The sequence below is a fragment of the Mobula hypostoma genome, chromosome 5, assembly GCF_963921235.1.
Source record: "Mobula hypostoma chromosome 5, sMobHyp1.1, whole genome shotgun sequence".
In the NCBI taxonomy this organism is placed as follows: Eukaryota; Metazoa; Chordata; class Chondrichthyes; order Myliobatiformes; family Myliobatidae; genus Mobula; species Mobula hypostoma.
In genome coordinates, this window is record NC_086101.1 from 197,275,339 (window position 1) to 197,288,657 (window position 13,319).

Genomic DNA, 13,319 nt, shown 5'->3' on the forward strand with positions numbered 1-13,319 from the left:
CCACACCCCTCACACCCCACACCACACATCCCACACCCCACACCCCACATCCCACACCCCACATCCCACACACCCCATACACCACACCCCACACCCCACAACCCCCACCCCTCACACCCCACACCCCCCACACCCCACACCCCACACACCCCACACCCCACATCCCACGCCCCACCCCACACACATAACACACCCCACACCCCCCCACCCCACATCCCACACCCCACCCCACACACCCCACACCCCACACCCCACATCCCACACCCCACACCCCACACCCCTCACACGCCACACCCCACACCCCATACCCCACCCCCCACACCCCACACCCCACACCCCACACCCCACACACCACACCCCACCCCCCACACCCCATACCCCACACACCACACCCCCCACACACACACCACACCCCACACCCCACACCCCACACCCCTCACACCCCACACCCCACACACCACACCCCACCCCCCACACCCCATACCCCACACCCCACACCCCTCACACCCCCCACCTGCCACACCCAACACCCCACACCCCTCACACCCCACACACCCCCCACACCCCACACCCCACACCCCACACACCACACCCCACACCCCACTCCCCACACTCCCCACACCCCACACCCCTCACACCCCACACCCGCCACACCCCACACCCCACACACCCCATACCCCACACATCCCACACCCCCCACACACCACACCCCACTTCCCACACTCCCCACACCCCACACCCCTCACACCCGCCACACCCCACACCCCACACCCCACACACCCCATACCCCACACATCCCACACCCCCCACACACCACACCCCACACACCACACCCCACCCCCCCACAACCCACACACCACACACACCCCACACCCCACACCTCACACACCCCAATCCCCATACCCCACCCCCACACCCCCACACCCCACATCCCAGACCCCCACCCCACACACCACACCCCCCACCCAACACCCCACACCCCACACCCCTCACACCCCACACCCCACATCCCACCCCCCACACCCCACACCCCTCACCCCTCACACCCCACAACGCACACACCACACCCCTCACCCCTCAAACCCCCCACACCCCACACCCCATACCCCTCACACACTACACCCCTCACACCGCTCACACCCCACACCCCCCCCACACCCCACACCTCACACACCACACCCCACACCCCACACCCCACACCCCCCACACCCCACACCCCTCACACCCCACACCCCACACACCACACCCCACCCCTCACACCCCACACCCCCCACACCCCACACCCCACACACCCCACACCCCACATCCCACACCCCACCCCACACACATCACACACCACACACCCCACACCCCCCACACCCCACATCCCACACCCCACCCCACACACCCCACACCCCACACACTCCACACCCCACACCCCTCACACGCCACACCCCACACCCCATACCCCACCCCCCACACCCCACACCCCCTCACACCCCACACCCCCCACACCCCACACCCCACACACCACACCCCACACCCCCCACACCCCACACCCCACACCCCACACCCCTCACACCCCACACCCCACACACCACACACCACCCCCCACAGCCCATACCCCACACCCCACACCCCTCACACCCCCACCCGCCACACCCCCACCCCACACCCCTCACACCCCACACACCCCCCACACCCCACACCCCTCACACCCCCACCCGCCACACCCCCACCCCACGCCCCTCACACCCCCACCCCACGTCCCTCACACCCCACACACCCCCCACACCCCACACCCCACACTCCCCACACCCCACACCCCTCACACCCCACACCCCACACACCACCCCCCACACCCCACACCCCTCACACCCCCCACCCGCCACACCCCACACCCCACACCCCACACACCCCACACCCCACACATCCCACACCCCCCACACACCACACCCCACACACCACACCCCACACCCCACACCTCACACACCCCACACCCCACACCCCACACCTCACACACCCCACACCCCACACCCCTCACACCCCACACCCCCCAATCCCCATACCCCACCCCCACACCCCCACACCCCACATCCCAGACCCCCACCCCACACACCACACCCCCCACCCAACACCCCACACCCCTCACACCCCACACCCCACACCCCTCACCCCTCACACCCCACAACGCACACACCACACCCCTCACCCCTCAAACCCCCCACACCCCACACCCCATACCCCTCACACACTACACCCCTCACACCCCTCACACCCCACACACCCCACACCCCACACCCCACACCTCCCCTGACCCCGCATGCGTACTGAACATTTACAGTCCAACACAGCTCAACACCCCTCTCCACCTCCCTCTCTCTCCTATCCCCTCCCCTTCCCCCCTCCCCGTCTTCCCCTCCCCCCATCCCCCTCCCCATCCCCCTCCACTTCCCCTCCCCTCTATCCCCCTCCCATCCCCCTCCCCTCTATCCCCCTCCCCTCCCCATCCTCCTCCCCTCCCCCTCCCCACTCTTCTCCCCCTCCGCCCTCCCCCTCCACCTCCCCTCCCCCTCCCCTATCCCCTTCCGCCTCTCTCCCCACCCCATCCCCTCCCACCCCTCCCCTCCCCCTCCCTCCCCTCCCCCACTCTATTCCTCCCCCTCTCTCCCCCCTCTCCCCCCTCCTCCCTCCCCCTCTCTCCCCCCTCTCCCCCCTCCTCCCTCCCCCTCTCTCCCCCTCTCCCCCCTCCTCCCTCCCCCTTACCCTCGCCCCCTCCCCTCCCCCTCCCCCCTCCCCTATCCCCTACCGCCTCTCTCCCCACCCCATCCCCTCCCTCCCCTCCTCTCCCCTTTCTCCCCTCCCCTCCCCTCCCCCTTCCCCCTTCCCTCCCCCCTTCCCCCTTCCCTCACCCTCCCCTCCTCTCCCCTTTCCCCCCTCCCCTCCTCTCCCCTTTCCCCCCTCCCCTCCCCTCCCCCTTCCCCCTTCCCTCCCCCTTCCCCCTTCCCTCACCCTCCCCTCCCCCTCTTCCCTCCCCCTTCCCTCTTCCCCTCCCCCTCCTCCTCTCTACTCCGCCCTCCCTCTCCCCCTCTCCCCCTCTCCCCCTCTTCCCCCCTCCCTCTTCCCTCCTCTCCCCCTCCCTCCCTCTTCCCTCCTCTCCCCCTCCCTCCCCTTCCCCCTCCTCCTCCCTCCCCCTCCCCTATCCCCTCCCCTATCCCCTCCCCCTCCCTCCCCCTCCCCACTCCTCTGCTCCCCCTCCCCTCTTCCTCCCCTCTCCCTCTACCTCCCCACCTCTCTCCCTCTACCTCCCCTCTCCCCTCTTTCCCCTCCCCCCTCCTCCTCTCTACTCTCCCCTCCCCTCCCCTCCCTCTCCCTCCCCTCCCCCTCTCCCCTCCCTCTCCCTCCCCTCTCCCTCTCTCCCTCTCCCCCTCCCCCTCTCCCTCTCCCCCTCCCCCCTCTCCCCCTCCCTCCCCCTCCCTCCCCTCACTTCCCTTTCCTCCTCCTCCCTCCCCTCCCCTATCTCCCTCCTTCCCCTCCCCTATCCCCTCCCCCACTCTCTCCCTCCCCCTCCCCGACCACTCCCTTCCACCTCCCCCACCACTCCCTTCCACCTCCTCCTCCCACTCACCTCCCCACCCCACTCCCTCTACCTCCCCTCTCCCCTCTTTCCCCTCCCCCTCCTCATCTCTACTTTCCCCTCCCCTATCCCCCTCCCTCTCCCTCCCTCCCCTCCCCCTCCCTCTCCCCTCCCTCCCCTCCTCCTCTCCTTCCCTCCCCTCCCCCTCTCCCTCCCTCCCCCTCCCCTCCCTCTCTCCCTCCCCCTCCCCTCCCTCTCTCCCTCCCCCTGCCTCTCCCTCTCTCCCTCCCTCTCTCCCTCTCCCTCTCCCTCCCCTCCCTCCCCCTCCCTCCCTCTCCCTCCTCCCTCCCCTCCCCTATCTCCCTCCTTCCCCTCCCCTATCCCCTCCCTCACTCTCTCCCTCCTCCTCTCTCCCTCCCCCTCTCCCACCCCTCTGCGCCCCCTCCCCCACCACTCCCTTCCACCTCCCCCTCCCCTCTCCATCCCCTCCCACTCACGTCCCCACCCCTCTCTCTCCCCTCTCTCCCCTCTCTCCCCCTCTCCCCTCCACACTCTCCCACCTCTCCCCTCCCCTCTCCTCCCCTCCCTCCCCCTCTTCTCCCTCCCCTCCCTCCCTCCTTTTCCCCTCCCTGTCCCCTCCCTCCCTCCTCCCCATCTCCTCCCTATCTCCTCCCTATCTCCTCCCTCCCCCTCCCTCTTCCTCCTCTCCCCCATCCCTCCCCCCTCTTACCCCCTCTATCCTGTCTCGCCCTCTTCCCCCTCCCGACCCCACCCTGCACCCTCTCCCTCCGCCCTCTCTCCCTCCCCCTCACTCTCCTCTCCTCCATCCCCTCCACTCCCTCTCCCTCCCCCTCCCACTCATCCCTCCCCCTCCTTCTTACCCCCTCGCTCCTGTCTCCCCCTCACCCCTCTCTTCCCTCCCCCCTTCACTCTCCTCTCCCCCCTCCCCCTCCCTCCCCCCCCCCCCATTTCAGGTTTTGGGGCTGACGATGACACAGGTTCTGACTACGGTGGGCACTATGGGCAGAGAGGGTGCAAGGACATCTGCGAACCAGGCTTCGTACCAGTGGACATCTCCGGTCTCTCTTGTAGCCGTGGACGCTGGTTCAAGTATGGGACAAACATCCCGACCCAGGACATCGAGTGTCAAGGTGAGTGTCACGGTGGTGATCGTGGCTCTACCACGGACTCACAGGTTGGGATCCGGGTTCGATTCTGACCTCAGGTACTGTCCATGTGGAGTTTTCATGTTCTCCCTGTGACCGTCTGCGTTTCCAACAGTGACCCAGTTTCCTCCCACATTCCGAACGCAGGCTGATTATTGATTGTGAAATTAGCTTGATAGGATCGGACTGTGCGCCATGTGGACAGGTCTGGGATCAGACTGTGCACCATGTGGGTGGGTGTGGGATCGGACTGTGCACCATGTGGGTTGGTGTGGGATCGGACTGTGCACTGTGTGGGTGGGTCTGTGCACCGTGTGGACAGGTCTGGGATCAGACTCTGCACCATGTGGGCGGGTCTGGGATTGGACTGTGCACCGTGTGGTGGGTCTGGGATCGGACTGTGCACCATGTGGACGGGTCTGGGGTCGGACTGTGCACCGTGTGGATGGCTCTGGGATCGGACTGTGCACCGTGTGGGTGGATCTGGGATCGGACTGTGCACCGTGTGGACGTGTCTGGGATCGGACTGTGCACCGTGTGTGTGGGTGTGGGACCGGACTGAGCACCGTGTGGACGTGTTTGGGTTCGGACTGTGCACCCTGTGGGTGGGTCTTGTATCGGACTGTCCACCATGTGGGTGGGTCTGGGATTGGACTGTAATTCTTTGTGAATGGAATGGGATTGTACAGTGTCCTGCAGAGATTCTGGTATCAGTCCATGCCCTGCGATTGGATCGGACCATGTCCCAGTACCAGGCCGTGTCTCACTGTATACGGGATCGGACCATGCCCCAGTATCGGACCCTGTCTCACTGTATATGGAATGGAACCATGTCCCTCTATCAGACTCTGTCTCACTGTGTAAATGGGATCGGACCATGTCCCAGTATCAGACCCTGTCTCACTGTGTATATGGGATCAGACCATGTCCCAGTATCAGGCCGTGTCTCACTGTGTAAATGGGATCATTCTATGCCCCACTATCAGGACTTCTGAAAATCCAAGTACACAACATCAACCAATTCTCCTTTGTCTATCCTGCTTGTCGTTTCTTCAAAGAATTGCAACAGATTTGTCAGGCAAGATTTTTCCTCGAGGAAACCATGCTGACTGCAACTTATTTTCTCATGTGCCTCCTGAGACCTCATCCTTAATAACCAACTCTAACATCTTCCCAACCACTGAGGTGAGAATAAATGGCCTATAGTTTCCTTTCTTCTCCTCCTTTCCCTTCCTGAAGAGTGGAGTGACATTTGCAATTTTCCAGTCTCCTGGAACCATTCCAGAATCTAGTGATTCTTGAAAGTTCATTTTAATGCCTCTACAATCTCTTCAGCCACCTCTTTCAGAACCCTGGGGAGTTCGCCATCTGGTCCAGGTGACTTATCTACCTTCAGACCGTTCAGTTTCCCAAGAACCTTCACTCTAGTCATGGCGACTCCACACACTTCATGACCCCAGACCACTGGAACTTCCACCGTCCTGCGTATGTGAAGACTTGCAAAATACTTATTCAGTTCACATGCTGCCTTGTTCCTTGCTCCCTATTACCACTTCTCCAGCTTTGTTTTACAGCGATCTGATACCCACCCTCATCTCTCTTTTTCACTTTACGAGGGGTGGTTGATAAGTTTGTGGCCTAAGCTAGAAGGAGTCAATTTTAGAAAACCTAGCACATTTAATTTTCCTACATTTACACACTTAGTCCAGCGGTTGTGGAGCATACGGATCCCTTCTTTGTAGAAATCGGCATTTGGACCTCCAGAAAGTGGTCCACAGCAGGGGTGATTGATAAGTTCGTGGCCTAAGGTACAACGAGATGAGTCATGAACTTCAAACTTTCTGCATTTTCACTCAGAGTTGAACTGCACCTGCATATAACATAGAAACATAGAAAATAGGTGCAGGAGTAGGCCATTCGGCCCTTCGAGCCTGCACCGCCATTCAGTATGATCATGGCTGATCATCCAACTCAGAACCCTGCACCAGCCTTCCCTCCATACCCCCTGATCCCTTTAGCCACAAGGGCCATATCTAACTCCCTCTTAAATATAGCCAATGAACTGGCCTCAACTGTTTCCTGTGGCAGAGAATTCCACAGATTCACCACTCTCTGTGTGAAGAAGTTTTTCCTCATCTCGGTCCTAAAAGGCTTCCCCTTTATCCTCAAACTGTGACCCCTCGTCCTGGACTTCCCCAACATCGGGAACAATCTTCCTACATCTAGCCTGTCCAATCCCTTTAGGATTTTATACGTTTCAATAAGATCCCCCCTCAATCTTCTAAATTCCAACGAGTATAAGTCATGTACATGTAGGAGGGGACTATGTTAAAAAATAAATGTGTTAGGTTTTCTAAAATTGACTCCTCCTACCTTAGGTGACGAACTTTTCAATCACCCCTCGTATGTATCTGAAGAAACCTTTGGTATCCTCTTTAATATTATTGGCTAGCTTACTTTCATATTCCATCTTTACCTTCTTAATGACTTTTTAGTTGCCTTCTGTTAGTTTTTAGAAGCTTCCCAATCCTCTAACTTCCCTAATTTTTGCTCTCTTATATGCCCTCTCTTTGGCTTTTATGCTGGCTTTGACTTCTCTTGTTAGTCATGGTTGTGTTATCTTTCCTTCAGTATACTCTGAGATGTATTATCCTGTCACTTCCGAATTGCCCCCAGAAATGTCAGGTATTGCTGCTTTGACATCATCCCTGCCAGTGTTCTTTTCCAATCCATTCTAGCCACCTTCTCTCTCGTGCCTCTGCAATTCCCTTTACTTCATTGTAATACTGATACACCTGGCTTTAGCTTCTTCTTCTCAAATTTCAGTGTGAGTTTGATCATATTAACTAAGGATTCTTCTGATGAATTCTGGTGCATTGCACAACACCCAGTCCAGGATGGCTGATCTCCTACAGGGCTCAACCACGAGCTGCTCTAAAAAGCCATCTTGTAGACACTCTTGAAATTCCCCTTCCTGGAATCTGGCACCAATTTGAATTTCCCAATCTTCCTGCATATTGTAATCCCCCATGACTATTGGAACATTGCCTTTTTGGAATGCATTTTCCATCCTCCATTATAATTTGTAGACCACATCCTTGCTATTGTTTAGGGTCTGTATACAAATCCCACCAGGGTCTTTTTACCCTTGCAGTTCCTTAGCTCTATCTAGAATGATTCAACACCTTCGGACCCTATGTCACCTCTTTCTAATTAATTAATTTCAGTTTTTACCAACAGAGCCACACCACCCCCTCTGCCTTCCTGCCTGTCCTTTCCATACAATGTGTATCCTTGGGTATTAAGCTCCCAGCTTTAATCTTCTTTCAACCATGATTCAGTGATGCGTACAACATCATACCTGCCGATCTGCAACTATGCTGCAAGGTCATCTACTTTGTTCCATTTACTGCACACATTCAAATATAACACTTTCAGTCCTGTGTTCACCCTTTTCAATTTTATCCCCGTTTGATATTGCAACTCATGCTGTTGAATGCAAGTTTGCCCTATCATCAGTCTCTCCTTGCTAGCAGTCTCTCTACACCTTGTCTCTTTATAAATTAACTGCCGCATCCTCAGCCCTATCATTCTGTTTCCCACCCCCCTGCTATGTACCAGGTTTAGACCACACCTCTCAGTGATTTTGGGATCGGACCACAACTCTCAGTGACTTTGGGATCGGACCGCGCCTCTCGGTGTTTCTGGGATCGGACCGCACCTCACAGTGTTTCTGGGATTGGACCGCACCTCATAGTGTTTCTGGGATTGGACCGCACCTCATAGTGTTTCTGGGATCGGATGCGCCTCTCAGTGTTTCTGGGATTGGACCGCGCCTCTCGGTGCTTCTGGGATCGGACCGCGCCTCTCGGTGTTTCTGGGATTGGACCGCGCCTCTCGGTGCTTCTGGGATCGGAAGTGCCTGTCGGTGTTTCTGGGGTCAGATGTGTCCCAAGCTCATTGAGTGAATTTTGCCTTTTACAGAACTGCCACCATTCAACGTGGTGAATGTTTCTACCCCAGCGGACAGCATCACCCTGTGGGGTCGCTTCAAATCCTGTCCCAACAGCAGTGCTGACAAACTGAATGTCTGGCTTCGCTGTAAATGGTATGAGAGTCACAATTCACGCTGTAAATCAGGCACGGAGGTCATCAGCCAAAGTCATCCCTACTGTAGCTCGGCTCTGCATAACTGGACCTGCCAAAATCTCAGGCCGTTCTCCCGGTACGACATCCAGCTCTTTGTGAATTACTCTCTTCCCAGCTCTGGCAGCTCTGGATTTGGATACAGCCAAAGACAGATGCAAACTTTCGAGAAACCACTTCACACATCGAGGGTAAACACCAGCCAAGCAGGTGAGGAAGGGGATTGAAACAACATCAGGGTGTCACCATTCCTGACCCAGGCTGCTCAGGGATTGGGGTTGCTCCGTGTGGGGAGGGGTAACGGTTCTCCAGCTCCTGTGTGTTTGCGCCCAGTGCTGGGGAAGGTCACAGAGGATGTGGGCTGTGGGATGGGACAGGACAGGAGCTGGAAGTGGCCATTGCTGGAACCGGGGAGGAGGCTGATAGAAATGCAGAGGTGGCCGTCCAATTCATTATTGAAATCCAGGCCCTGTTAGCAAGGCCAGCATTCATTGCCCATATTTAGCTGCCCTGAGAAGGTGGATTATCTTCGAGGGTTTTTAAAGCAGGATGTAGGGAGTTCTACTCGGAAAGAGGTTGTATTCAACCTTATCCTGGAGTACGAGAATGGCCAAGTGTGGAAGTGACCCTTTGGGAACAGTGAACATTGTTCAGTAAGATGCAGAGACAAGAAACTGCAGAGTTTGCAGTCTGGAGCTTAAAACTAAATGCTGCAAGAACTCAACGTGTAGGCAGCATTTGCAGAGGGAAATGAACAGTCAACACTTTGATTTGAGACTCTTCCTCAGTTCAGTCAGATCAAAGGTAGTCACGGAAAAAGAGAACGTTGGTTCTAGAGTTCACGTCTTAAATTGGGGAGGGCTGATTTCGCCAGTGTAAGGCTGGACCTGGCAGAGTAGATTGGGAGGAGACATCATCAGAGAGGAGAGAGATGTTCGCAGGCGAGATAGTGAGGGTCCACTCAGGGGTAAGAGGGAAAAACAAAAGTGTCAACTCTCGGCATTTGGTTTCCAGTGAGACCCTGTAGGGGTCGGAGAAGAGAACTTGAGAAAGCAGTTGAGGGATAAGGAAGAGGTGGCTAGCGGGATTAGGGAGACGTGCCCAGCGGGATTAAGAAGAATTCCTACACAGGGTGTTTGACAGTCTTCATTTTTCAAAATGGTTCTTTTGAGGGTTCTTGTTTTGTGGCTTTCTGTAAAGAGATGAATTTCAAGGCTGCATAATGGATGCATAGTTTGATAATAACTGTTCTTTGAACTTTGAATGATCGTGTGGGTTTATTGTGGAACACGTCTGTGTTTTGACGAAGGAGGTATTAGAGGCAGGGTGGATAAATCCCCACGGCTTGACGGGATGCTATGGGATGGTAGGGAGGAGATTGCTGTGTCTCTGATGCAGATGAGGCATGTGAAGATTGGAGAATAGTTTGCACTGCTCCCTTGTTCAAACAGGGCGGTAGGAATAAGCCAGGAAACTACAAGAGAGCGAGGCTGTCTTGTAGAGGGAAATAATTGAAAACTATTCCAAGAGACAGGATTTATGTTCATTTGGAAAGGCAGAGACTGATTGGGATGGTCAACACGGTTTTGAGCAAGAAGATGCTGTCAGATTGAATTTTTTGAGAGTTTACTGAGAAAAGTGATGAAGACAAGGCAGTAGGACACAGCTAACATGGAGTGGTGACAGATAGACTGGGTGGTTTTGGATCTGAATACTGAGTGATGGAGTGTACAGATAGTGTTATGGCCACATTTAATACCACACACAGCTGTGCTCACCCTGCTGTAGGAGGGTGTCATTAAGCTAGCGAGAGTGCAGAGAAGACTTATGGGCAGGTTACTGGGATTTTGAGTTTGGGTTGTAAGGAGAGACTGGGCGGGTTCGAACTCTTTTCCCTGGAGTGTCAGAGGCTGAGGGGTGAGCTTATAGAAAGGGATAAATCATGAGGGGCATAGAAAAGGTGAAAGCCTACCCAGGGTAGGGAGTCTAAAATGAGGGCACAGCTTTAAAGTGAGAAAGGACGATATTTCGGTTAACACTCTTTGGTACACTTTTAAAGCCTATATTCGTGGTCAGATTATTTCGTATTCTGCTGCTTTGAGGAAGAAACAGAAGCAGGAGGAGATGGCAATTGTGGACAAGATTAAAGAAATTGATAAGAAATATGTCATGGCTCCTTCTAAGGAGTTATACAAACAAAGAACTGAACTTCAAATGGAACACAGTTTACTACTCTCGTCCTCGATTGTAAACCAATTAAAGAAAACAAGAAGTGAATTTTATGTTCACAGTGACAAAATTGGCAAGCTGCTGGCTAATCAATTGAAATCTAATTATGTTAAATCTCAAATCAGTCAGATTTATAACCAAAATGATCGATTGATACTGGATCATGTGGAGATTAATCAAACCTTTTGTGATTTTTATTCTTCTTTATATCAATCAGAGTCTCCTCGAGATTCTAAATATATGAATGATTTTTTAGATAAGTTAGACTTCCCTCAGATTTCACAGGATATGTCTTCTATATTAGATACTTCCATTACTATGGATGAGATTAAGAATGTTATTTTTTCTATGAATTTGGGGAAAGCTCCTGGCCCGGATGGGTTTACCGTTCAATTTTATAAATGTTTTGCTTCTTTATTGATCCCTTGGCTCTGTAGGGTTTTTGAGGCTTCTCTGAAACTTGGTAAACTTCCTGAATCTTTTAATAGAGCGTCAATCTCTTTAATACTAAAGAAGGATAAAGACCCTGCTCAATGTGCATCTTATAGACCAATATCTTTATTAAATGTTGATTCTAAAGTTTTTTCTAAGTTATTAGCAAATAGACTAGAAAAAGTACTTCCTTCTATTATTTCGGAAGACCAAACGGGTTTTATTAAAGGTCCTTACTCTTTTTATAATATTCGTACGTTGTTAAATATCGTTTATACTCCCTCACAAAATGTTCCTGAGTGTGTTATTTCTTTAGACGCCGAGAAAGCTTTTGATAGAGTAGAATGGCCTTATTTATTTAAGGTGCTTGAAATGCTTAATTTTAGCTTGAAATTTATATCCTGGATTAAACTGTTATATCATTCCCCTGTAGCCTCGGTCCGTACTAACTCTTTAAACTCACCTTTTTTTCCTCTCTTTCGAGGTACTCGACAAGGCTGTCCTCTTAGTCCCCTATTATTTGATATTGCATTAGAACCTCTTGCAATTGCCATTCGAGAATCTTCAAATATTACTGGGATAACTCGGGGATTAAAGTCCCATAAATTATCACTTTATGCTGATGATTTACTTTTATATATTTCTAATCCTGAGAAATCCATTCCTGCTGTTTTAGAGTTATTAGCACAATGTGGTTTTTTTTCAGGTTATAAATTAAATCTTAGTAAGAGTGAACTCTTTCCGATTAATAAACATCTTCCCTTATATTATAAATTTCCATTTAAATTGATTGATAACTATTTTTCTTATCTTGGGATTAAAATTACTTGTAAATATAAAGATTTATTTAAGATTAACTTTTTACCATTAATAGACCATATTACTCAACTTTCATCTAAATGGTTTCCCTTATATTTAACTTTGATTGGTCGTATTAATGCAGTTAAGATGTTTTTTTTGCCAAAATTTTTATATGTGTTTCAGGCATTACCAATTTTTGTTCCAAAATCTTTCTTTGATAAAGTTGACTCTAAAATTTCTTCATTTATTTGGCAGAATAAGAATCCGAGACTGGGTAAAATACATTTACAGAAAGCTAAGAGAGATGGAGGTTTAGCATTACCTAACTTTAGATTCTATTATTGGGCTATTAATATTCGACATATGAAATTTTGGTTACTTGATCAGGATATACTATCTATTCCTAAATGGGTAGCATTGGAACTACAATCTGTTCAGGGTTATACACTTGGCTCTATTTTAGGCTCCTCTCTCCCTTTTGATTCGAAACGCCTTAAGCAGGTGTCTAACCCGATAGTTAAATATGCTTTGCGCATTTGGTTTCAATTCAGAAAATTTTTTGATCTTAATCAATTCGGGTTAGCGATTCCTATTTTAGGTAACATTTTTTCCTCCCTCTTTTACGGATAGCGCTTTTCAAACTTGGAAGACTAAGGGTATTTTACGGTTTTTGGATTTATTTTTAGATGGTTCCCTTATGTCTTTTGAACAATTATCTAATAAATATAACTTATCAAGAATACATTTTTTTAGACATTTACAAGTTAGAAATTTCCTAAGTACTATACTTTCATTCCTTTCCAATGCTTCCTCCTACATATATTTTAGATTCGATAATTAACCTCAATCCATGTCAGAAAGGTGCATCGGCTATGATTTATAATACTATTATGAAACTTAGGAAAGCTCCATTTGATAAGATTAGGGTAGATTGGGAACAGGAATTGGGGCTTACCATTTCTGTGGATGATTGGGGGCAGATTTTACAA

General features: G+C 52.2%; 1 protein-coding gene across 2 annotated transcripts in view; it reads left to right on the forward strand.

Annotated features, from left to right (window-relative positions):
- LOC134347274 (receptor-type tyrosine-protein phosphatase alpha-like) overlaps positions 1-13,319 on the forward strand; it is a 192,945-nt gene that overhangs the window by 32,368 nt on the left and 147,258 nt on the right. For both annotated transcript variants that reach the window (XM_063049658.1, XM_063049659.1), the window contains exons 2-3: positions 4,531-4,707; positions 8,707-9,078. In XM_063049658.1, the coding sequence (XP_062905728.1) occupies positions 4,531-4,707; positions 8,707-9,078 (549 nt within the window). The remainder of the gene's footprint in view (positions 1-4,530; positions 4,708-8,706; positions 9,079-13,319) is intronic.